This window comes from Anser anser, assembly GCF_964211835.1.
Source record: "Anser anser genome assembly, chromosome: 1".
Lineage (NCBI taxonomy): Eukaryota > Metazoa > Chordata > Aves > Anseriformes > Anatidae > Anser > Anser anser.
This window is the reverse complement of record NC_139720.1, coordinates 189,816,085-189,842,616: the sequence shown is the minus strand read 5'-3', so window position 1 is coordinate 189,842,616 and position 26,532 is coordinate 189,816,085. Positions and strand designations below refer to the sequence as shown.

Sequence of the window (26,532 nt, the reverse complement as noted above, 5' to 3'; positions counted from 1 at the left end):
ATTTCATGAATTTTCTTCCTCACAAGATCATGACAAGTCAAAATGACACTAAAAACAATCATTTCCTCTGTTTCACACAAACTTTTGTCCTCATCAGGATTTCTCAGTCCTGCGGTACAGAAGAGTGCTCTTACTCTGGAAATAGCCTGTAGGCAAATAACATGTGAAAACCTACATACTTTCTGAAGTAGTTTTTTCCTGTGTCTTTTAAATTGACATTATTCTTCTTTGCACAGGCAATTAAATATTCATCAAGAAGATTCAGAGCACTCCTGTGGGATACCAGGTATTTGAACCAATGCTTCTATGTCCAGTTCTGTTTTTTTTTTTCTTTAAAGATGAGACCTTTAAGACTGGGTTTCCTCCCAAATATAAACTCCATCTGCAACCTTCAAGCTCTTCAGGTTGCAGGAGGAGTAGACCATAGTAGAAACAAACTCAAATAATAGATCACTAACGTGGCAATACTTTCATCTCTGGCGCTGTTCTGTCAACCTGTATTATGTCCACCAAAATCAATGACTTTACTGGCCTTAAATCTTTACTAGCATAAAGGAGAGCTGAACTGAGTCCACAACACACGCTCATTCCAATGCTAAAACCACTCAATGCATCTGTTTTGCTATAGTGGAATGAAATCACCTTTATTATTACTATTTCCTTCATTATTCAGTATTACTTTATATATCGCGTCACAAGCCTAAACTATTGAGTTTGCCAAAGGCTTCCTCGTCACACGCCCCAACACAAATCAAACGCATAAAATAACCTCTTGCTTCTGAGCTTAACGCCCTGCATATGCAGAGGTAGGATACAGACGTCAGATTGCAAGATCACATGCTCAGGAATGAACTTGGGTAAGGGAAAAACAGTTCTGTCTTTACTAATTCAGATAAATGTAACCAAAGAACTATTAATCAATCATGCCAATTACTTTTCAGGCTTGCATTAAAATATGTGCAGCAGCTACAACAAAATCCTACATCAACCAGATTTCTTGCTGTAAAAGTGTTATACATCTACATCTAATACTTAAGACTACCAACTTCTTCATTCATAACGTATTTTATTAAACACATAACAGCGCATCCCACCAAAACAAACAAGTTGCCCAAACCCCTGTTCTTCCTGACCTCAAAGATGGCAAGTTTAAGGCCTAAAATACAGACCATCAGCACCAGCTTTATGGCATAGATTATTATCCATCCTACATCTTTGAGGAACTCACCACAGAAACAGATATTGCAGTGTTGTAGTTTGTGTAAATAGCAGTCTTTTTCACATCAAAATAGTAACCCAGATGAAGTCCTCTATCTACCAAAGGAAGCATTTTCTTTCATCATATATAAGGCTATGCCTGTGCTTTGGCTATTTTCCCACGAAATCATACTCAGGGAAAACAGAAGGACTTTGTTTTTGTGGAACTATTCACATACGTGAATAAACATCTTAGTTTTCAATTCCATTTTCCTGGTTTGGTATTCCTGAATAACACCAAATATATTTATATAAACAGCTTCAGTTTCCCATCTTTTAATGCTTCTTAAAATCTTCTTTTATATAACACTTTTTCCTGGGAAAATATCATTAATACAGACCTTTTCCAAGATAAGGTAGTAAGTGAGAAGAACTTGAGACTGAGTAACAGTAATGTATTCCTGCGACACACCATGTTTTCCACTAGCTGTCCTCACATAAAAGGTTTTATATCTCCAACACTTCAAGGTCTTCCACTTACTACGTCCACTAACAAAACTAACCAAGAAAAATATCTAAAGATAGAGAGAAAGTAGTAACTTCACTCTGAGCAAGCAAGTTTTAGGAAGAAAAGGAAATAGTCAAGACATCCAGAAGTCTACCCAACCTCAGAAACAAGGAGACGACGACAAGATGACAATTGTATTTCTATATAAATCTCTGCCCATATATGAGTGTACTTAATCTGAATGTTGAGAACTGAGATAGGTTTATTAGGACTTCAGTCTGAAAGCACAGGGAAGCTTCAAACGCGCCAGTAAAATGCCAAAGGCACACAACTACTCACCCATCGGCCAGTTGTCATACACGTGCTTTGCAATATCTGCAGCAGAGTCATTTGGTGAGAACAAGAACTCTTTCGTTTTCCCGCTCACCAAGATGAGGCGCAAATTTATCTGTGAAGAAAATGCATTATTAGGAAAGTAACTGGAAAATACTTTTTTTTTTTTTTTTTTTTACACAAAACTTTTTCTTAACATTATTAAAAACTTGTATGTTTTGGAAAAAGATTTTTCTAAAGTGATCTGACAATACACTTTAAGATGGCGTTAAATATAGGGACAAAGAGGTCAATAAAATTTTGTTTGTTTATGCAATCTAGGAAGATTAAATTCTTACAGCTGACATTTTTGACATTAACCACCAGAAGACTCCAACAGATAGTGATCAAATCAACTGCAACATTAAAAAGCTTTCAGCGGAGTATAAAGAAATTCCAGCCAGAAGCACTAGCAACGTATCATCTTGAATAAAAACAAACGTGAAGAATTAACCTTTACACACAGCACTGAAAAATATAAAAATCTGCATCTGAATAGTCTGTGCGCCCTGCCAGTCTCCTATCAGTATGATATTTATCAGCCCAGATCTCACCCACTGCTCCTCCTACAAAACACCAAGGAACTGAACATCATCTTCCCTTGGTCCCAGCCACCACAGATCTCTCTTTCAAACCCAAAACTATTCCATTGCTGCCATGATGCTACAAGTAAAACTGCTGAGATCCACGTGCAATAAAGTAATAACACATCATAGTTTAACATCAATTTCCTTTATCTAACCATCAGCACCTTCAGCTACAATTTTCCTCCCTTCTATTTGCAAGTTACTGCTTTTTTTTCCATATAGTAATAAAATAGTCTGTATAAAGAGCTCACCATGAGACTACTTACAATGCAAAAGAGATTAAATTTTGGTTCTCAAGCAACCACTACAAAGTCACAAAATGTATTTGGGTAGCCAGCGCTTCCCAATGTCCATGACAAGGAGGAGGCTAACGACCTTGTGTTTTGGCCTACAAGCCTAAGTCCCACCAACATTTAGCAAGACTTGGGCATCCCAACTGCTTGGATGCTTTTTTCCAGATCAAACTCTCATATTGTGTCCTTCATTCTAGACAATTTTTCTCATTGGAATCCAGAAAATTCTTTTTCTGGGTCAAATACAAGAGGAAAAATATACAGCGATAACCAAATTTTCATGACTTCTGCAGGGTCAAATACCTTGGTACTTCATATCCACATCCAAGGCAGATCATTTATTCCCTCTTAAATGCTTTGGCTTGGGTTTCTTACCACCTATCTTTAAGCATCTAGTGGAGGTATCCAAAATTAAGGTCTCTATCATACTGCACATTTCATCAAGGAATATGAAGAGAACAATCCCTCCAAAAAAACAATTCAGCGTCTATTTAGTAACGTAGCGAGGGCAAATCCACATGAAAGGGCTCGGTTCCCCTCCCATGCCCCTGTTAACGTCCATCGGAAAACAGAAATTGTGCCGTTAGCCCAGGGAAGATGCCAGGTGGCTGATTTTTCAGAGGAAACACCACCACCACCGTCACATAGCGCCACTGCGTTATCCCTGCCCGCCTGCAACACAGGAAGTCACAAGAAGCCTCCAAGGCCTGAAGCTGCAGGAATGCCGTTTGGTCACAGAAGCTTATTCACAAAATTTGGAACGCACCTGGCTGGAAACCTTAAGGCTCCATTTTCTCTGACATTTCCAGAGCGATTAAGGAATTATTTCCAAATCTCCCCAAGAGTCAGCAGAAAAAGCAGACTAAGTCCCACTAGTCCCGTCGACTCCAAAAACCCAATTGCAACTTCAAATTTGACGCCTAAATTTAGCAGCGGCCAGACGATGCCCACTTGTTGTTTTGCTTATATTGTCTTTCAGCTGAAATAGCTTCCCCCCACCCCTCAGCAGTTTCCGCCTGTGTATTTATAGCCAACATTTACACAGACGATTTCTTTGGTTGGACTACACAAGACAAGCTCTTCAAGCTTTCTCTAACGAGATATCCATTTTCCCATTCACCCGAGCTGCCTGTCTCTGCATGTTTCAGTCTTTTTTTTTTTCTCCTCCTCAAAACGGATGACTGTTTCGGAAGCGTACCGAACGATGTCTCACCAGCTGCTTGTTATACCACCACCAGCAATTTCCTCCATCTACTGGAAACATCCTCTGTGACTGTGTCCCAGGAGCACATACACCTCATTCAGAGCTGCACCACACCGGTATTTCTATTGCTCTACGTCCCCCACGGAAAGCAGGAAGGAGTCCACATGGAAAGTTGGCAAAACCTTATGCTGCAGCACAAAAACGGTCGGGATCTCCCTCGTGTCTGGGCCTGAACCCTACGAAATCACCCGAACATTTCTGCATCACGCTTTTCTTTCTATAATAGGCATTTTTTGAACTTCGCATCATCCACAAATTTTAGCAGCAACACCCCTTTATGTTTACCTTTGTCACTGAGTCAGATCAGAGAATTGATCCACAGTGACTCCAATAATGAGCTCCCCCCGATCCAGTTCCCCCTCCTCTGTTAGGCCATTTATGTCAGGCCCTTATACACTCGCATTTTCTCTATTAAATCCCAGTTTCCCCTATTTAACCAACAGTCTACAATCTGGCATTGCCATCAGTTGCTATGTACATACTCAGATGAAACTATAAAAATTTCTATTTAGAAAATCAGCTCTTTTCATCGAAAGTCAGTTTGCCATCATCTGGCTTTCAGAAGTGCAGTGCGTTGCCTTCCACTTCACTTTCTCTATACCTCATTATCTTTAATTATCCTTTAAGCGTCAATGCATCTCATTACAACTCCAATATACTGCCAAAAATTTAGGAGGTTTAGACTGCGTCACAAGCTGTTATTGTACTTGGGAATGGGCTGCCTGTTTAACAAACAAACAAACCAACCCCAAATATTCAGCAGCAGTGTCTGCTGTATGCAGTCGGGGATAAAACGAGGAGCTTTCTTCTCCAGCAGCTTTCCTTCTTCTCCAGCAGCTTGCCTTCCTCTTCTTCCTCACCTCCCCCCACATCTACGTCCCCTACTCTAACTAGCTCCTCATCCCCCCCAGCTTGCTCCCTGTAGCCCAGCAGTCCCCCAGCTCTGACTTTATGCAGGCTACCTGAGGATTTATTCTCATTTATCAGTGTGTAGTTCAGCTGTGGTGGAGATTGCATGCTCTGAAGATGAGAACACTTTCCTAGGCAGTGAACGTTTCTATCACCAAACTATCAGCTCCTTAGAACTGTGGGATCTGCACCCTACAAGGAGATGATTAAAAGAAAAAGAATATTATTAATGCTCAACACTTATAATTAAGGCAGAGCATTGATACAGAACTGAAGTTATTCTTCAGCTAGCATAACATTAAGGAGACTCATTTCATTTTATTCTTGCTACTGTGTTGTGAAATTGGCAGGCACACTAAAGTAAATACAGAAAGGAAAAGTATATCACAGAGAACTAGCCAAAACTAGTGTTGCTTCCTGGAAAGTTTGATTAAATCATATCTCCGCAGTTAATAAACAATGCAAAAATCAATATAAGCACCAGGAAAAAAGTGAAAAATGTTGGTTCCTTCCCACCCCCACAAGATGGATAACCCAACAGTGCTGAATGTTTTTGTTGCTACAGACTATTTCTTATAGTCTTTTTATCAAATACAGAGGCAAATATCAATATGAACTAATAATTTTACAGCATACTACAAAGTATGTCTAAACCAGGGGAAGAATATATTCATTAAAAAAACAAAAAGTATCGCCAGATATTAGCAGAAGCCCAAAATAAATCCTTAAATCAGTCACGCAGATGTTGCATCAAGTGCAAGGAAACAGCTGCTCTAATAAAAGGTTAAAGTATTTTCTTATTTATAGTACAGCATACCACTGACACATTTAGGTTGCATGTTTGTCTATATATATGTATATGCATATATATAAGATAAATATATCTCTGTATTTATATTTCTTAATCTTGGCTTGAAGGAATCTTAATCTTCAGTTGAACATCACGTTACCTCAAAGGGTTTGAAACAAAGAATCCCAAAACTTGCCTTTAAATTTAGAGCCTAATCTTATTTCCCCTCAAGAGCACTGCGAAGTTAATTGCTTGCAACTGCTGCACTTCTCATTCTGTACGCCTGAGAATCCCACTTCAAACAAACTATAGGGGATCTGAAACAAACCTTTTGGCAAAAGGCCACTGATGAAAGTCCATATCTAAAAGGAAAAAAAAAAAAGAGCATATGTGCATACAATGGAAGCAAAGAACAGAGAAGTCTTGGTTTGGCAGAGAAGCTCTGACTCAGAAGCAGCCAATTTAAAATTTTCAAGTTCCAAAACAACTCTTAGGATACAGAGTAGCTCAAACCACTATTTCTTATGTTAAAAGTCTGCAAGGAACTTGTGCCTCTATCATCTGAGATCACATGCTTACAGCCCCTCTGCCTTCCTTGATGTAAGAGTCTCGGTCCGAGATACTTGTCTGATTCCCATGGCCCTGACGGGTTTCTTCCCTACAGGGAATGTACCAGTAACTGTCCTGATTTCACTTTATTTATTTATTTTTTAGGACACCAAAGGGAATTCCAACCTTTTGCTATAGCAAACTATGTAAGGGTCACAAACTCACATTTCCACCTTACAGCACCAACTGCAACCCTAGTGATGAAAGCGGTTCAGAAGAGTATCAGAAGTCAGAGGAACTACAACTTGCGGACGACATCCCTCTGCAGGGTTATACAATAGCCCATTCTGTTTGGGATCTCAAGCGTGCAAACCTCACCTTCTCCCCCCACACACCGCAACCAGCACCGATTTCATTGTTACAGCTCCAGCAGCCGCCGTGTCAGTTGCATTACAGACATAGTAAATAATCTTGCACCTCAGTTCTTCACTACAAACTAAAATAATAGTAATAACAAATGGTTATGCACAGAAGAATGTATTAACAAATGCTGTGCAACTGCATCTTTTGGAACAAAAATTTGGGTCATGTACATGCAGACGTAGAAGTTGTGTTTTCTGTTACAGGCATTTGCAACCGAGTTTGTTCATGTCACTGTGCTTCTAACTTCACAGCCCAAGTTAAAGAAATGGAAAGCCTCTTAAACATCAAGAAATGAGGGATATACAGCCAACAGAGAGTATTTCTTGATGATTAAGTGGCTTCCATCTAGGCAGTTAAACAGTTTTTTGTTATCAATTTTATGCCGCAGCAGCAGGTTAAGATTCCTCCCATCTTACAATTAAAATACACAGGAGGAAGGGCATCATATCACCGCATGCTATACAACCCCAAGTTTAAACTAATTGCTTTTGTTCAGCTGTTTTTAAGATTAAAATACATACACAAGACAATTTTTTCTCCTTTTTTTTTTTTTTTACGGGATGTAAACTTTAATTAAAAATTAAGAGTGGACCAGAGGGGGAAAAGATGAGAAAGCAGCACTCAGAAGCTTCACTTTTTAAAATCCAACACATTTACTTCCTAGTTCAAGTTCATAATTGTACAAAAGAAGCTTGTTCTCCAAAGGTGTGCCGAAGTTTCTCCATGACTGTACCCAAAGAGACGCCTGCTAGTTCCCTACCACGTAGCACCACACAGCACCCTCCGCTTACCGAATTCCACCCCATTCACTGCAGAGGCTGAACGAAGCCTGACCAAGAGCCTACACGAAAGGGCAGTGTTACACAGGCCGTGTCAGCAGGAACCTGCAGGTTCTAGACTCCTGTTCACTTGTAAGGTAGATACCATCTCATGTAACCCCATCCATAAATTGAGAATATCAGTTTTTAGGCTCACTGGCAGGCTGCTCCAGATCCCGACTGTCCTATTGAAACTTCCTTTCAGTTCCCAGCACAACTTTATTCTTGGACAGGGTACATCCATTGATATCAGACCTACTTTGGGCTTCAGTTATAATGGTGGGGTTTTGTCCCCTTAGGGTTTTGATGGTTTATTCTCCACCTGCAGATGAGGATGCCTTGCTAAAATAAACAAGCAAAGTCCTTCTTTGTTACCGGGCTGGCTTGGTGTGATCGCTGCCTTCAGGGCTCTGAAGCACATCAACAGAGGTTAAGGAAACAAGGTTCAGTTAGCCTGGAGGCTTGGCGGGCACCTATTAGCAGCCTTCAGATGCTGAACCTATGGGGAAATCACCAACCTGACGACCATTTGACTGAGGAACAAAACAGATGATCCAGAGACAAGAGTCTTGGGAACAACAGGTTTTCAAATGAGATAAGGAAAAAAAAATGCCCCGAGGACATCCAAGCAGTCAAAGAGGTAACCTGGAGATGCTTTGGGAGCTCTGTCTTGGGGATTTTTCAAGACCTGAAATGACAAAGCCCAAAGCAATCTCCTCCAAATTCAGTCCAAATTCAGAGGTGACCTTGCTTCCGGAGGGCTGGAGACCTCTCAAGGTCCTTTCCAAACGGAATGATTCTACAACTCACTTTAACCTGCATCTGCTTCAGTTTTGCTTCATCTTCCTTAAATATGCACAAATAGAACTGTACACAATGTTTCAGAGAATATCATCAAGAATTTATAAAGGGATACTAAAACCTTCCTAAATCTATTGCAAATGCCTCTCCGTTTTCCGCACGAAGACCACAACTGTCTCACATTTGCAATTCAGTAATTTTGCAATACTCTTCTCCAGTCCAGTCAATCCTGTGACACAGAACTTAATATCTGCACTACACTACGTTGCTTTTAACCACCCATTACGTACAGGATATTTTGATATTAATGCAATTAATTTTGTTCCTATTAATTCAGTCTTTGAGATAACCCAATCTTTTCCATACGATGGCACGATCCTCTTCTGTACTACTGATGCCTCCAAGTTTTCATCCTCAGATTTCATCAGCATACTGACTTTCCTTGCGCCAGTGGCAGAAATGAAAACATCAGAAAGAAAGCTGGTAAGCTCCATCTTACTGTCTTCACCCAAGTCACACACTCCATCAATCCGTCTTCCCAAACTAATCCTCTCCTACACAACTACTCACTGAATTCCAGACAGATTACTACCTCTTCTGCACTTTCCTCATTTGAAAAACAATCTTTCCAAAGAAAACTGGATAATGAATCTGTCATCATCTAACTTTGGTAAATATACATCGTGAATTTGAGTTGTTTCTTTACACTTCTCTGCTCCTTCTCAGTGTCCTGCCTGAAGTGGTTATTTACCTGTCAACTTCAAAGACTCTCCCTACATCCTTTTACTCATTTTGCATGCAGCTATTTTATACCTTTAATGGCTTCGACTTGAAGAAACACCAAGCCTGCAAACTCTTCAGATAATGCTCCTTATACTAACCCCACACACTTAGCCTAATCAGCATTTACACCCTTGGAATCCAAAGCCTTTGTATATCATAGATACATTTTCTTTTGTTTATTTTTCCTTTTGATATAAACTGTATCGGCTTGTGATTGTTGGATCTAATGTCATTTTCGCAATCAGTCTTCTGAAGATTTCCAGAGCTTTCTGGAAATTTGAAAAGACATCTAGAATAATAAATACTTGGTTAAGAATCTGCTTAGCTGTTAGACAGACCGAGATACAGGTGCATAAAGTGAGAATAAAGTACACGAGCAAGAACAAGTAATGTGTTGCCCAGCGATGCAAGCGCTCTCATGAAAGGAACAAGAGATCCTTGACTCTGGTCTCAACTTGAAGCACCTTGAAGGGTCTTCGGGTAGAATAAACAACTATTTCTTACGAACCACATTTCTAGATACCTGTTTTCACTAGATACTACACAGAGAATACAGGCAATTTCTAATTCCACTGCGTCAACCGAACATCTACAATTTCAATCTTGCAATGCTCAGAATCCCTTCATTTTTGGTTGCGCAAAGGGGCTTTGCTCTACCCTTACAATTATTACCCTGCACCTATAATAAGTTTACCTCATATCAGGGCAAAAAAAGATATATGTTATGGAAAGTAACAAATTGACATAAACTGTCAATGTGGCAGAACAAAACTCTGACGTTTCATTGCCAGCTGGCAGACAGACCCGCATAACTCATCCAAAGCCGCACCCCTTGTGACAGCACGCCGACTCCAACACGCGGCCATAGAAGTGTGATAATACCCTGCATCACCCTATTCGAGATTAATATGAACTTCACAACCAGTCCCAGTGACACACTCATCTTTAGATCACTACAAAGAGAAGCAAATACATTTTTTTGTGTAAACAGTTTCACATCAAATAAGCACTGACTAAGACAACTTTGCACTGCTAAGAACTAAGCAGATTTCAGAGAATGCTGAAGTGATGGGAAAGAAAACCAAACCGAAGCATAATCAAATTTGATTTAAAGGAGGAAAAAGCAAAATCCTATAACCATTTACCTCGGTAGCTGTGATAGAGCAAGCTGTCTCTATAGAAACTGTGACATTCTTGAACTTGAAAATCATACCGCTCGGACACACTTCATCCATTCCCTCACTTCAGCTCAAGTAACACTGGAACAATGGCAATACATTAACTAGTGTCCTCCAGTGAGTTCAAAGGCTACCTTTTAAGAAGAAATATCTAGGAAACGTTCACTAAATTAAGTTCATGTGGATACCGTCACAAATAACCAGTAGAATGCAATGGATTCCAGTGGAAGACGGATGCGCTTTACCATCTAATATTTCATAGGATCACAGGATGGTTTGGGTTGGGAGGGACCTTAAAGCCCACCCAGTTCCAACCCCCTGCCACAGGCAGGGACACCTCCCTCCACACCAGGTTGCCCAAAGCCCCATCCAGCCTGGCCTTGAGCACCTCCAGGGATGGGGCATCCACAGCTTCTCTGGGCAACCTGTGCCAGCGCCCCACCATCCTCTGAGGGAAGAATTTCTTCCTTATACCTAATCTAAAACTACCCTTTTCTAATTTAAAACCATTACCCTTGTCCTTTCACTCCACTCCCTGACAAGGAATCCCTCCCCAGCTTTCCTATAGGACCCCTTTAGGTACTGGAAGGCCTCTATAGGGTCTCCCCGGAGCCTTCTCTTCTCCAGGCTGAACAACCCCAGCTCCCTCAGCCTGTCTGCATAATCCACTTGTACAGGAAAGATTCAGATAAAGACCTACTCTGATAACTCATCAGCCAGAGACAGGGCAATTTCATCGTGCTCATGCAAAACAGATTTCTATCGTGTTATGACAGAATTGCCTAATTCCACTGCAGTGATAAGATGTACTTACAAGATACAAAAGACCATGGTTTAGAATTAGGCTTTAGTATACACAGGTAGAAAAACAGGCACAGAGAGGTAACCACATGGCATCCAAGGCTGCTGTTTTCAAAGCTCATCCTTTCAAGGCACTGTTGGAATAAACACATTTTCACTTTGAAATAAACTGACTACAACAAGAAATGGAGAAACTAACGCAGTGCAAATTAACATGAAATTTTGGTAGAGATCACTTTAGCAATCCCTATACCACAGTGAAACAGTCATTTCAAAACACTGGAAATAATAATACCGCGCATCTTGTCACGACGCGTATGTGAGAAGCTGGTGAGTAGGAGCAAGAAGACAAGATGCTAGTTTCTTTTTTTCCGATCTTTATCTCCCTAAAAACGCCTTCTAGTGACACACATCCCGGCATTTGACTCCAGGCTTCAGAAGTGGAATCAGTGCGTACCATCTGTGTTACCCTCCTGCCCTGTTTTCTCAAGAGCTGCCACTGGATAAGGCCATCACCTTGCTTTCACCTTCTCCTATCAGCTGGCATTTGAAGCTTACAAGTTCGCTACAGGTGAATAATGATAACAATAGACACTTAAGGTTGGATTTAATTCTCATATAATTCAACATTTGGTCTAATTTATTCTATAGAGAGAATATTTACATGGTACTTCTAAATATTATCTAGGACAGTTCAATCTCATCTTTAAGAAGAGATCTAAGACCATCAAAGTCTGAATGCTTATTTTGTGAAATGCCTAACAGCTCAGATTTGAAAACAAATATTGCTCTAACAAAGGAAGAAACGCAATTCAAAGGAAAGCCCCAAAGGCAGCTGCTTTTTCCAAGTCTAAGGGGCAGATGGGTACCTTCCACCCCTTCTTAATCCATTATCTTTTCCCATCTTTAACCAATTTTGTGGGTCTAAATTTCAATTTAACTCACGTTGCTAGAAGTTTCAGATGCAGCTGTTCCATGGTTACAAAGAATAAAGAAAAACTAATGATGGGCTGGGGAAAGCATATTGAATGGTCTGTTTGTGCACTGTGAGAAAACAGAGGCAGAAATCTGAGTTTCCTGCTACTGCATAATGGAAATTTGACAAAACCATGCACACCATAACTGGATTTGGAGGTATGAGGATTTTATAACCAGAATCGGTCAATGAGACAACACACAAAGCTCAAAGTAATCTTTCAGTTACAGTCAGCTACAGTTTGACCAGAATTTAAGTTCAACAAAAAAGTGAACATAAAGAAATCATTTCAAAATGCCCCAAAAAATAAACTGGACATTTGATGGGAAATGCTATTAACTAGAGGCAATCAAAACAACGATAATAGCAAGCAGCACACGGCCATTGACATTGTCTAGTTCTACATGCTAATTTTCAGGAGATAAAAGTGAAGCTCTCCCCAGCCAACTCCATTATTTCTGAGAGGAATGCTCACTCATCTGAATTCAGTATCAGGAAGACAGATTGACAAAAATAATAACCAAAGGAGGTAGGCAGGCATTTTGTCAGTAAAAGGCAGTATTCAAACTTCCTATAACACCCCACTGATTTTTGCACTACATGCTGGAGTAAGCATGGATGTGCATATTGAAGACTGCCACAAATCAAGAGATTAAGCTATTGGTTTTGTACTTTCCGCCCTAGATGCAGTTCAAAGTGGTATAGCATATTGACTACGATCCCTGTACTTAATCACAGAATGGTTTGGGTTGGAAGGGACCTTAAAGCCCACCCAGTTCCACACCCCTGCCATGGGCAGGGACACCTCCCACCAGACCAGGTTGCCCAAAGCCCCATCCAGCCTGGCCCTGAACACCTCCAGGGATGGGGCATCCACAGCTTCTCTGGGCAGCCTGGCCCAGGGCCTCACCACCCTCTGAGGGAAGAGTTTCTTCCTTATATCTACTCTAAATCTCCAGAACCTCCAAGTACTTCTCGCAGGGCTGTTCTCAGTGAGTTCTTCACCCAGGCTGCGTTCATGGCTGGGACTGTCCTGACCCAGGTGCTGCACCTTGCACTTGGACTTGTGCAGCACCAGGGACTCCACTTGACTGCCAGGACTTTTCAGATATGATAGGGAGAGGCTTGACAACTCCATCAGCCAGCTCCCTCAGGACCCTGGGATGCACAGAATCAGGTCCCATGGGCTTGTACACACTCAGTGTGTTTTTATGTACAGTAAACTACATTAAAACCATATTAATACAACAGGCATTGCAAGAGGAAACTGAATTTTAATTCCTATTTTAAAGGTTTTTAAACTTTAAATAAACACATCTCAGTTAATTGTTATTGTAGAACTCCTAAACCTTGCTCTTCCCCCTATTCCTACTCCCCCACAGGTACAATGCAAGACAGCAACAGCAATTAAGGATCACTTCAAAATTAGTGTATTAAGTTTTGTATTAAGCTTAGATTACATTTTTCAGTTCTCACAAAAAGACACAACTAACCAATTTACATAGTTCTTTGGAAGAATCTTTAAGGGGAAAAACTGCTTTTATTGAAAAAGGGAAATGAGGGGACCACCCCTTAGTACCCTACACAAGCATAAAGATTCCTGCCGTGATAGTTCTCCTTGGAAACAAATCAATCTCCATGCAAAGCCTAATAAGATTTGCTGTTCTTCAGGCCTCAAAAAAAATGGATAGTGACAATCAAGTGCAAATCTGTTCCAAATCAGACTATAGCAAAAAGAAAAACAAGAAAACAACCTTCTGAATCCAGTTCTGTCTCCTGCTGTATTTTCTCTCACAATACCTGTTGCATTACATGGTTTTAATGCAGTTCACTGTACTGTACATAACACGCTGCGACTAAACATGGGGATTATAGCTGATATAGATGCTACAGCTTGAAAAGTTTGAGAAAAAAAACACATCACTCCCTAATGACAAATAAACACTGACGTGGTCCCCTGGAAGTCCAGTCAAATAACATTCCCACAAACCAGCTCTAAGTTATTAATAAGACCAATGAAGTTATTAATAAGACCAATGAATCAACAAAAACCATCCCTAAGACTATCAGGACTTACATCCCAATAAAAACGCCCGCAACGGGAGACAAGTTTGCAGTTTATCACTGTAAAGTCATTAGGGGATTCTGCCGACTCCTCCTTGTGTGATTCTGCATCTTGGACAGCATGCAACTACTAAATTTTTCAAGCTTTGGGAGCAAGTATCAAAAATAAAATGGAAAAAGTCTTCAGTATTTTTAAGACAGGACAGAGGTGAAGAGTTGCACCTTGAATTAGAGACATATTACAGCTCACTCGTGTGGAAATACCATAAAATTAAATTTTTATTATTAGCTACTGATTCCTAGTTTCTCTGGGCTGTATATCGTGGCAGTGAGCCAAAGTTTTGTCATTCCAAAGCACTATCTAAATCACTGAGCTGTTATAATTTAAGGCAAGAGACAGGGCACTATATATATATTTATTTTTGCCTCTGATGCAGAAGATAGTTTAAAATTTAATCAAAATGGATGTTTCACTGACTATAGATCTTGTTTATTCTTGCAAAAGCAATCAACTTAGATATGAATGAGAACACAACCTTTTCTAATTGTTTTTGTCCTAAAATAGCCCAGAGAAAACACTGAATCACGTGGTAAGAGATCAAGGATTGTGATGCTGGTGCCAATTTATTCAGAATAAAACTCTTCAGGAGCAAACAGCTTGACCTTGACCTACGTCTGCACTTTCCGGCTCAGAATAACGAACACTCCTTACCTTAGATTTTTCCCTCCTCAAGGAATTACCCTTAATGTTCAACAAAAACGTAAAACTTGGTTATATAAAGCTTAAATACTGTTGTTCCATTTAAACATGGTGGTAAAAATTCATCCCCAAGCTAAGCCTGCTGAAGTCGACTGACTGAAGTTAATGGAAGATAAGGCAAATAAGGTTTGATCCAGTTATTTATTGCTCTAGGGAATAATAAATACCTGGATCTAGGGAACCTGCTCTGGCAGGGGGGTTGGACCCGATGATCTCTTGAGGTCCCTTCCAACCCCTACAATTCTGTGATGCTGTGATTATCCACCTTGCTGTTACTGCAAAGTAGTCACGTGCATGTGCCCTCCCAACCAGCTGGCAGCCTAGTAGTAATTCTTAGCCTGTTTCCACCATGAAGAGCACTTGCTAGTCCGGACTATCTACTAATGACTGGACAGTTAAAGCTGCCCTTGCATTTTGGCCTCCTCCTCCAGTATCGTTAAGCCGTCTATGGAGTAAGAACCGCACAGTTCACCAGCTGTAAACTTACTGCTCAACTTCCTTGGTAGATCCAGTTCCAGATGCGGTACCCCTGTGCCTCCCCGACGGCTCTGGGGAGCTCTGCCCACTGCGGTGGCCAAGGACATCCAAAGGGAACTGGATCTGCCTGGCCAGGTGCTGTGAAGTCACAGTAGGTCTAAACCAACCTTTTTCCATCTGGGAGAAGACTTTTCACCCAAAGATAGTTAGATTTTAGTGAGGGAAATAATAATAATAAATAATAATAATAATAAAGCTTTTTAGAGCACACATTTAATATCTTCTTAACATCTTCTTCCTTTCTCCATTTGTCTTTTTTAACTAGAGCCTATGCAAAAACCATCATATCATATCACACAAAAAAGCTTCGTTTCAACCCTCCAGAAAAAAAATAAAAATCTATAAAACCCACTAAATTCAAGAACCAACTGATATTCAGGCATCTTCTAAGCATGAGTGTCATTCCAGTCTAGGATCTCACTAAACCCTTAGCATGAGGGGAAAATAGCGATGCCTTCTTGAAGACATTAGTCTTAATTGGAAGCGATTATAAGCAACACCAGTCAGGGCTCTTTGTTCTTACTGCATCAACAACTACATTATAACGAGCCATCTGCTCTGTGTCAAAGCAGTGAGTAAGGTTGGTTTCTGTGAATCTGGGGCAACATGTGTTCTAGCTTGCATCTTAATTATGGCTTGCAAAACCCTATATATGGACAACTACACAGGCATGTTATTGAGAGCTCCCCAAAGTATCTCTGCTTCTTACTTAAAAAAAAAAAATAGCATTGCTTCCCTGAACTAATTGGTCTGAATCTAAATACACAGGCACCAGGAGAATTTAATAGGCTTCTTTCCTCACACACTATGAGAATAAAGTCATTTCAGACTCAAGTCATATTACAAACCCTCAACCCTCCCCTCCATGTTTTTGTGGTCAATACCGCCAGCAGATACTACTCCCCAGATGAGGACTGGTTGCAAAACATCCAGCGCTCACCTACGCCAGAAGAACATTTCCTGGCCTTTTGCCATGGCAGGTCACTTGGCCTCCACAGGTTCCCTGAGGTATGGAGACGGCCCATCTCTCTCTCTCTCTCTTTTGTTTCTCATGTATTCAGATTGTGAGCTTTTTCGGACAGTTCTTGTTTTGCTTTACACATAACACTTCTAAGCTATAGCTCATTTACAGAGGAAATGTTTCAAAACTAAGGGTGTTTTATTAATAGTTCCACAAACTCTATGATGGGTTTTCAAAGACCCTCTCACCCCTTATTTCATTAAAGCAAAAAGCATGACTGTCTGGCAAGATAGAATCAATGATGGACCACGTTATGAAAACCCTCACTGGTTATGACTAACTACAGTTAATGGAGAATTATTGCCCCAGACAGTTACTAAACTTTCGTAATTATTTGAAATAAAACATTACTTTGATGTTACAAGAGAAAGCACACACACCCCCAAAAACAAACAAGCCCAAATGTCTTCTCTTACTGGGACTCTGTGCGGAGTTGTGGACAGATGAGTGTTTTGGCTACGATGACTAATCCTTAACAAAACTAATCCTTAACAAAAAGGATTTGGAAAAAAAAAAATCTATACTTTTCATTACAGCAAAGAAAGATGCCATGTCTTCACAGTTGCTGTCACGACCTTAAGAAGGTTGGTTCAGCCATGCGTTCGGAGAGAAAAGGCTTTAGCAAGCTCTCTGCCAGGAGATGCAACACCCTTTAGCATGAATCTTTCAGGGAAATAAGCACGTAGGTATTGACTGAATGACAACGCTGTGTACACAACCTCATGTTAACACTAACGTAGCTTAAAAGTTTCTAGTTATCAGCCAAGGGATTTTCCTGCTATTTACTAAGTCGTAATTACAGCACAGTAGCAGAATTGTTGATATAACTATTTCTTACAAAGGTTCAAGAACATACTCACAGGACAGCATAGAAAATACAGCTGCTCTACGCGAAGGGAACGCAAGTCCACGCAGTCAGAACCACTTCATTCTTCCCAACAGTTTGGGAGACAAATCCTTACACAAAGCTGAAAGGAGGATCTGGCATTTAGAAGAAGAGTGCGTTTGTCATACAAAACAGCTATCAAGACCACTATTGTCTTAAGCTACCCTCGGCCTGGGCAACTATTCAGCTGAAGAGTCAATCCGCATCAACCTGCGACTAGTGATACTGTCACGTAGTGGTGCCAGACACAACCGTAGCATCATCTGCTTTTCATATCAACATCCTCACTCATAAATTAGTTTTCAAATAACGTAATGAATTCTCATGCGCATATAACTGTATTTCATTGATTACCTCAACAGGCAAGACTGTTTACTTAAATAAACAGCCTCTCAAATTATACAAAGTAAGTGTTGCATGAATACTGTGCAGCATTTATATTACAAGTCAAGGATTTGTATGCTGGATAAGCCTACGCTGTGCCAGATACTGTCTGGAATTTGAACATCCCCATGTTACAAGGCAGATCAACCCTGAGCACCACTTGGCACGGTTCAGTTCTGACTTAGTCTAATAACTGTAACCAGTGCGCAACAATTAATTTTGTTAATTGAAGACACTAATAGAAAGTTTGAAACCACTACAAAAAAGTAAGAAACTAAATAAGGCAGCCCAGAGAAGAAAGACAAATGAAACCTGTAGAAGTGGAACAAGATGACAGGCTACAAAAACCTGTGGAGCCTGGAAAGCGTCTCCCTCAAAGAACAAAACCAAGAGGAACCCAACAGAAACAGTTCCAGCCTGCACAGAACAGAGGAGCACGGGAATAACAGCAAACAGAAGGAAATGAAGTACAACAGTGATGAACACAACATGAGACTGATGGCAGTCAGCTATAAGCTTTGTAAAGTTGAGGGGAGCCTACAAGGCTCTAAATCACAGCCAATCGGTTATAAATAAATAAAGCCAAGGTACCAATCGCCTCAGCCTCTCGAGTTGCAGACCTTTCACAGAAATATCAATTAAAGATATATAACACAGCACGTCCCAAATAAAAGCTCGCCCAAAATGCCCCTGTGCCAAAGGTTTTGAAACTTTAACAGACGTCAAAGATTATATTCTATCCTTATAAAAAGGAGTTTCATATTTTAAGAACTGCAGTAGAGAACTGCAAGATAGCAAGTACAGCTTGCTTTCAAAACCCATGATATCTCAGACCTTCCCGCTGCTGCACGCCTCAAAGGTAGGATTAAGAAGTTTAATTAGCTATTCATGCAAGTACTGAAGCAGCTGATCATCTTCACCTTCCTCCCCAAGTGCGTCAGTGAAGTCATCAGGGTGCTATTTGCGCTCCGAAGGAGAGACCATTACTGTGATTACCTGCAAATTCTCAAATCACGAAAGCCTCGGTGTCATGTTCTTAAAACCAAATGGGAAAGACCGCATGTGTGCTCCTATGTTAAACAGCATCAACCTCACCCCCTTCACCCATCCAAATTCTGGAACAGAGAACACTTCCTTGCCCCATAATCCCTCTTCCTTTCTTTAGATGTGAATAGAAAGGCACTGTCCATAGTAAGTAGTATTACATTAAGGAATGTAAAGACTTCATTTTATTACTTACATTGCAAACACACGAACTACAGTGGGAAAAGTAACAGACGTCACAGAACAATCTTCAACGTGCTCAGTATCGAAACAAGAACAGGCCTCTGGAAAGGTCTTTTAAAAAAATCAGAGCAAGAGAAGGGCAGATGACCTGAAACTTCAAAACAGGAATTGAACACAGGTGCTTGTAAGAAAATAGATTAAGTAGTGGAAAAGCGACTAGTTCTAACACTGCTTTTTAATCATTACCTGGAATACATATATTTAGTCATCATACTGCATATTCATTATAGAAAAATAATTCACGTTCAACACCCCTATGAAAAATTTAGACACACTACCTGTAGAACCCGATTTTATTAACAGTGTCATTCTACCTACAATATTAGTAACTTGCAGTGTCCTAAAAGGAAAAGAAAGCTGAGACAGTTCTTCAGTCCTACGTTCTAGCTTGCTTGTCAGTTCACAGTTTAGACTTCTGAGGCTGCTGAGATGCCTCCTTTGCAAATTATACCTCTACCTTTCCTCATTACTCTGCAAACTAATATTAAAAATACATAAAAATAAAAAGGGAATGGTCATACATTATCAAACACTTCCATAATTCTTAATTACAATATTACTTGTACCTCAGTAAAAAACTACCTGCAGATGAAACCAACTTGCGGGTGGATCTCTGTACCATGTATTTCACCATACAGCAAAACAAGTCAACCCAACCAAATCTCCCCTAAATTGGAAAGTTTCCACAAACTGCAGTTTTGCCAGGCCTAAATTTTAATGCAGAGTTTAAAATTAGAGTAAAACAATATATAGAAGAGTACCACACCATTTTGTGATGTAGAACTGAAGTTAAAGAAACAAAACTGGTGAGAGTATGATCAGAAGTTTAGAGCTTTTCCGTCCTCTTTACATTAAGCTGAAGAAATACAAAATACCATCGAAGGTCAATCCAAGAACCTAACACAGCCAGAGTCTGATTTTAACACAACCCTGTTCTGCATACCTCAGAAAGGAATAAATCCTGGACGGGGTGTCTCGGTTCCACACTATCACACCTGGAGGATGTTTTCCTGCCATTAATGACTATTTTTTGCTCTTGAAAATGAACAGCTCTGTTTGACACTGACACGACAATCATTTTCACAACGATTCTTATTAAGTTACATCTTTTGCCTCATTAAAACAAACCAGTAAATTCTACCAAGTACTTAAAACTTGACATCTTTTTAAACTTTCCTTGTACAGTGAAGTGCTGTAGGATTAAAAAGCTCTTAGAGGTTAACTCCTACAGCACTTTCCCATCATTTTTCTTACCTCTAATGAAGGATTAAGATTTTTTTTTAAATGTCCCAAAAGGTAATAATTCAGCATGTGGCCAATTAACATTTGATCTATTTTAAAAGACTGCATTTAGTCAAGAAAGTGTCATTTTACCCAAAAACCAATATTTTCACCCTTGCATATATATACACATCTAAATTCATGTTCCTTCTTGAATTTAATGGCTAATAATCTGTAGAAAATAATGTGCTCTGAGTAGCTAGCGTTCAACAGTAAATATAATTCACAATGAAATATTTCCATTAGAGACAAAGTTGAAATCAAAGTGCACTAAGTCTAAGCTGCAGGAATTTTTGAAAGAACATAACTTTGGTCTTTAATGAAATACTCATAATCAATACAGCAAAACATAGGGAAGGGGGGGGGGCAGGAACAAACACGTTTATTCAGGACTGTCCAAATTGCAACACAGAACCAAATGTCTCTTGCCTACTAATTATTCCTTTTGTGGTTTGGTAACAGCACTTTCACAGAGGGATGGTACTTGTGGTAAGCTAAATGAGTAGCAGGACGTAAATCAAAAGAGTATTTTAGCCTGCTTCTTCCTTCAGAGAGAGAGCAGACGCTCCTCAGCTAAAGGCTTCCAAAGTCTCCAAACAAAAATACAACGGTAATTAATACTCCCCTGTTATTACTGGTTGTTTCATCAAGGAAGGAAGCGTAACTGACATCACAAACCGCAGAAGAGACACAGTCAGAGTGATTTTTAATTCTTTTCCCCTCCTCAATCAACCAGCTATGCTGGGGATGGGTACGACAGCGGTTCCACGGGAGCTGAGGACAGAAGAGCCCCACAGCACCCATCTTCTCGTGGGGAACCTGGCCCTCTGACCACTGCTGCCCCAGAACGAAGAGATCCTCCAAGAGCTGCTCCTGCTTTGCTGAAAGGCAGTCAGAAGAAAACCAAGTGGAAATATCAGTGATGACAAGGACCTCCTGACGCTCCCTTCGGTCCCTCCAAAAACGCTCGCAGCTTTCATACGATTTTTCTCCTGCACAGAAGCCAGCAGCAGATAAACACTATGAGGTACGAACAGGGAAAAGATAAATAAGCTTATAGGACATATATCTTGCTTATATATATATATCCTATAAGCAAGACAGCAAGATGAATAGGCTTAGTTGGACATACCACCCCTAGAAATGGGTACAGAAGTATGCTCTAGGTACAAGCCCTTGGCTTGAGCTTAAAAAAAAAAAACAAACACAAATATTTTTCACCAGTTCCTACCACAGGCACTGGTTCACTGCACACAGCATAAAATTACTGAACCACCAGCTTCCAAAATTAACAGATTTTCCATCAACAGCTACAAAGCACCAACCCAATGAGAGCCACAACAAGCACTCTGCGTTCAGACACGTCCAAAGGTCTTACAGCTTCCGATCAAGAGACCAACCTTCGGTTACTCAATGGTACTTCAAGAATTTGAACGTGTTTCTGTGCTAGCCTTTTATTCATTTATTTCTATGTCAGAGCACACTTTGTTATTAGTCCAAATGCTTTTTTTCCCCCCTTTGCAGCCATCCAACATGAAAGTAGCACCAAAGGCAGAACAAATATTTAATTTCTTGAAATAACACTGCTTTCTTCCCCTTTCCATAAAGGCAGGCATTAAGTTTGTGAACTACAAATAATTAATATCTTTTCACAGATTAGATCTTTTTATGTACAATAAACGGTTAGCTGAGTTACTATATTTTTATTTTATTTTTTACTGTCACAATGATCTCAACTGCTCTTGAAACAATATTAGTACATTTCCAGGGTTTAACACCACAGGTTGTATTCAATGCTGACATGTCCAGAAAAACATTTTTAGGCAAGACAGACCCAGATTCTCTGCATTACTAATACACAGTGTTACAAGGAAAGGGATGGTTAACCTGACCAAGGCTTCCAATTTAAGCCTTCTGCCACTGATCACACTTAATACTCAGACTTCCACCTCCAAAGCTGAGATTTCCTACGCTAGCTCTCACTTCAGATAGCACTGGCTTTGGTTGTCAAAAGCAGGACCAGAATGAAAGGACCACTTCTGAGAGCAGCGAAGATACAGGGAGGAAGGAGGCATGCTTCCATGTATTTTAACCAAAAAGGCTCATTTTTACAAAGTTTAAATAATTGTATCAAGTCAAATAGAAATAGAAAACTAGAAGGTCTAATGGTAAGGCTTGAGTGATTTAACGTGCAACATTTAGAGGTTATAGATGCATAGCCACCTTCCAACGTGAGAGGAAAATTAATCTATTTCCAGTTATCTTGGCAGCCACGTTAGACCAAGCTTAACACATCATTCAGTCCTTCCTGAAGATGCTGTATCTTAAAGGGAAGCTTCACAAGTTGCTCCTAGCGGATGGCATTTCAGCTGATAGGTTTCCGATAATTAATTCGCCGGGCAACGCTGCTGTCTGCAGATAAGGTTTATTTCCTACTTCAGCTCGCCGTGAATTAGATGCAAATGACACAAAGAAGGAAAAACAAGTGAAGAAATCAGCCAGCCACCCACAGCAACACGGCGATGAATACCACTCCGAGGAAATCTTGGTATGAGCTTTACCTATCGCGTTCAGGTTCCCTCGTGAATCATCCTATACCATTAGCTTCACTTCTTCCTAGGTGGCTATGTTCACACTCTTTGGGAGCAGAACAGCACAGATCGCTAGAGAACACGCATCACATCACCTCCCCTGTACCACTGTGACTTGTCAGGAAGCCAGAAATTAATTTATTTCTGAAAGGTGAGCAAGAACTGCTAATAAAGCACTCCGATGACTCCACTTAATCCCTTGTCTTCTCTCAACCACTGTGATCCCGTGTGCTCTCTACCCTCCCCGCCTCTTATCAGTGTTCTTATCTATTTTCTTACTTTTTCCTCTTCTAGCAGCATGTTCTGCTTACCAACACCCAGCCCTGGGTGACTCATTTATGTTCATACAGTTACCTGACATTATACATCGAACCACTTTCCATCAATTTAGCCTCCTACGTACCTGACTACTCATTCCACCTGCAGGTAGCTTGGTCCAAACACAACCCAAAGTCGGCTTGTATTTTATTTCAAAACTCTTGTCCTCTCCATTTTCCCACTGCTGTGAGCAGCTGCTCACCCCATTTGCATCTTTCATGTCCATCTTGCAGTTTTCAGGTTGCCTTGAATATTTAACCCCTCTTAAACAGGGCGACACTGCACTTTTCATTACTAAAATATTATTGTGGTCACAGAACATCGCCTATGTGCTGTCAAATTTCTTGCAAATATCACAAAAATTCAGGATGGAAAATGTTAATCTTACAGCTGGCGCATTCAGTACTCTTTCTGAAAAGAACAGGCAGCACAGGATAAAGGTCAAACGTTCTCACTGGATCATGAGGTGCATATGCAGGAGCAGCTGCCACTGAAAGCCAAACAACGTATGACACGAAGTTGAGCAACCTTTTTCTTTCCCCCATGATCTAGGAAAGAAAGTGACAGTGAGTGGATATATTGAGGATGCCAGCATTACATCTGTGTCTTTGCTGATTGTTTTGGAAGCATGTAAGGGGCCAGAGAAAAGGGTGCTGCAGTGACTGAAAGATGAGAAGAGGGGAACTCAGCTGGAGGGACAAGTAAAGAGAACCTAAGTTGCACGTAAAGAGAACGTAATCCAGGAGAAAAACCCAGACTACAGAGGTTTTTGTACAACACAGGCCGCAGATTGTTGTGCCTGTGGGCAAGGAGGAGTTTAGTAAAGTCAAAGCAGGGAGACGGAGCAGAGAGCTGTGTACGCAAACGTGACCGAGCAAAGTACCCAGCACAGCGTTGGCAAATCTCCCCAAGAAAGCTGGGAGTGAAAAGGAGTTCATGAGTCAAAGGAGGACGCAATAAAGACGCTGCAGAAGGAACAAGAGAAAACAATATTAGAGCATCCCTGAAGGACAGACTACCTCAAGTCCATTACCATCCCACAGCTGTAATTTATTGCCACGTCTGGTCCCAAATCCACAACCAACAGCGCAATATACCCGTTCAGCTCATTCAGAGGTTAGTAACAAGTGTGTTACTTAGCGAGTGCTGGACAAAAGTAAAAGTAGTAGTTGAAGAGGACATTTCTCTCAAAGATTTACAGGTTTGAAAGGGCACAGAATGAAGAACAAAGGTCTTACGTCTTCTTTAGTTGCAAAAAGCTGAACAAAGACATAATAGGAAATGACACTTTACAGAACAAAATAGCATTTACATGTTCAAAGAAGCAAGGCAACACTTGTGTTAGCACAGTGAGAGACGTCCTCTTAAGTGTAAATAAAGCATTTCAAGTGAGAGATTAAATATGTTCACAGACTTCCAGGATTTTCAGAAAGTCCAGGATTTAAGAGATGTCCCAAGAGAAGCAAGTACATATATATGGAAGGTAACACAAAGGGACAACATCCCCATCAAGGTGGGTTTCTAGAAATAAAACATAACAAGCCATCTGGGCACAAGAAGGAGATATTCCAGATTCAGTCTCACTGTAGATCAATTAGCTGTAACCTCGCCTCTTTCTGCATTTGTTCTCTATCACATTTTCTACTTGAAATATTATCGCGTGGTTTTGAATTTTACCTCAACCTAGATTTAACTGACGATTATTTCAAGGTAACTTACTAACAACAAAGCAGTCCTTCAGCTTAAGAGTTGGGCAAATTTATCAAGCATCTTGCCTTTCCAGCATGTTGTGCTGGCCAGCCGACAGAGCTGAAATACGTGCCTCACAGAAGTCACACAGGGTGGTTTGGTTCACCACACATCAGCAAAAGGAGGAAACTCTTTCACTAGCTTCTAGCAAGGTAACTTCCCGAGCAAGGAACAAGACGGAGGAAAATGTACTTGGACACAAAATGGGTTGCAAATTTAGGAAAGGGTTAAAGAAGTTTTATATGGAAGATGAATGCAAGAACAAAAAAACATAATGCCACCAGTTACTGTTACAGTAATTTCTTCTCCTTAATTCAAGGTTTCTCCTGTTCCTACTTATGACCATTGCCCTTCATTCTCTCACCTTTTTACTTCAGCGAAGAGCCTGGCTCCACCTTTTAGACAACCTCCTTGTAAGTACAAGCGGGCTGGCATAGGTCTCCCCAAAGCCACCTCTTCTCCAGGCTGCACAAGCCCAGTTCCCTCAGCCTTTTCTTGGGGGTCAAACGCTCCCCTGCAGACCATCCCGGTGGCCTCTGCTGACCATGCTCCAGCTGATCGATACAGCTCCTACCAGCATGGTACAGGACAAGCTGCCCAAAGCTGGGCACTATTCCAGACGCATACCAATGCCAAGTCAAGGGGCCCCTGGGGAGGCCAACTGCACCTCCAGCTCGGTGTTCACAAATTTGACAAGTGAGCCTCTGTTTCCTCCTCTAGGTCACCGATAAAGACATTAAATGAGCCGGGTCCTACAACAGACCCCTGTGGGTCTGCTTGGAGCCAGCCTCCGGGCAGAAACCCAACCACCACCTCTCGAGCTCAGCGATCCAACCACAAGTCCCTTGTGTATACAAGTCACTCTCTCGGCTCATCGACTCATGCTCCTGACCCCCGGGACAGACCAGCCTCGTGCTTACTGGAACTGGAACCTGCAGAAAGCCCCGATGAAGCAAGCTCATGAAAAGGGAAGCTTCAGCACTTTGGCAAGGGGCGCAGCACAATTTCCAGCTGGCACTGTAGTAATCTACAGAACCTCCACCATTACATTATCTACGAAAAAAACAAAGTACATCTGTTTCTCTACCAACACATGGCTGTCTTCATTACACCTGAATTAATGCAGCTCTTCCCACAGCTGGACCATGGATTTTAGGACTCTAAGGCTAGGCAAAAGTACAAGGAAGAAAAGCATGTCTTATCAGAACTTCTTCAATAGTTGGTATATAAAACCACCCAAAAAAACAATTCTCCTTTTATGCAGTCATCCCTTGGCAATTGCAATTAAGCGTAAGTTTATTAAACCATCCCCTGGATCTGTTTAGAAATAAAACACATTGCAGGGAATAAATACCTATTCAGAAAATCATCTGGGGTTTGAAGTTTTTGTTGTTGCTGCTGTTTT

At 40.8% G+C, this 26,532-nt stretch overlaps 1 protein-coding gene and 1 long non-coding RNA gene across 2 annotated transcripts in view; both read right to left on the bottom strand.

Moving 5' to 3' along the window:
- The window catches only part of UBL3 (ubiquitin like 3), a 57,460-nt gene that overhangs the window by 9,047 nt on the left and 21,881 nt on the right, over positions 1-26,532 (bottom strand). The window contains exon 2 of the mRNA XM_083849511.1: positions 2,045-2,153. Coding sequence (XP_083705637.1) covers positions 2,045-2,153 — 109 coding nt within the window. The remainder of the gene's footprint in view (positions 1-2,044; positions 2,154-26,532) is intronic.
- LOC310904565 overlaps positions 2,237-26,532 on the bottom strand; it is a 45,221-nt gene continuing 20,925 nt past the window's right edge. The window contains exon 2 of the long non-coding RNA XR_014588445.1: positions 2,237-26,532. This exon is cut by the window's right edge and continues 19,798 nt beyond it. This is a non-coding gene — a long non-coding RNA (uncharacterized lncRNA).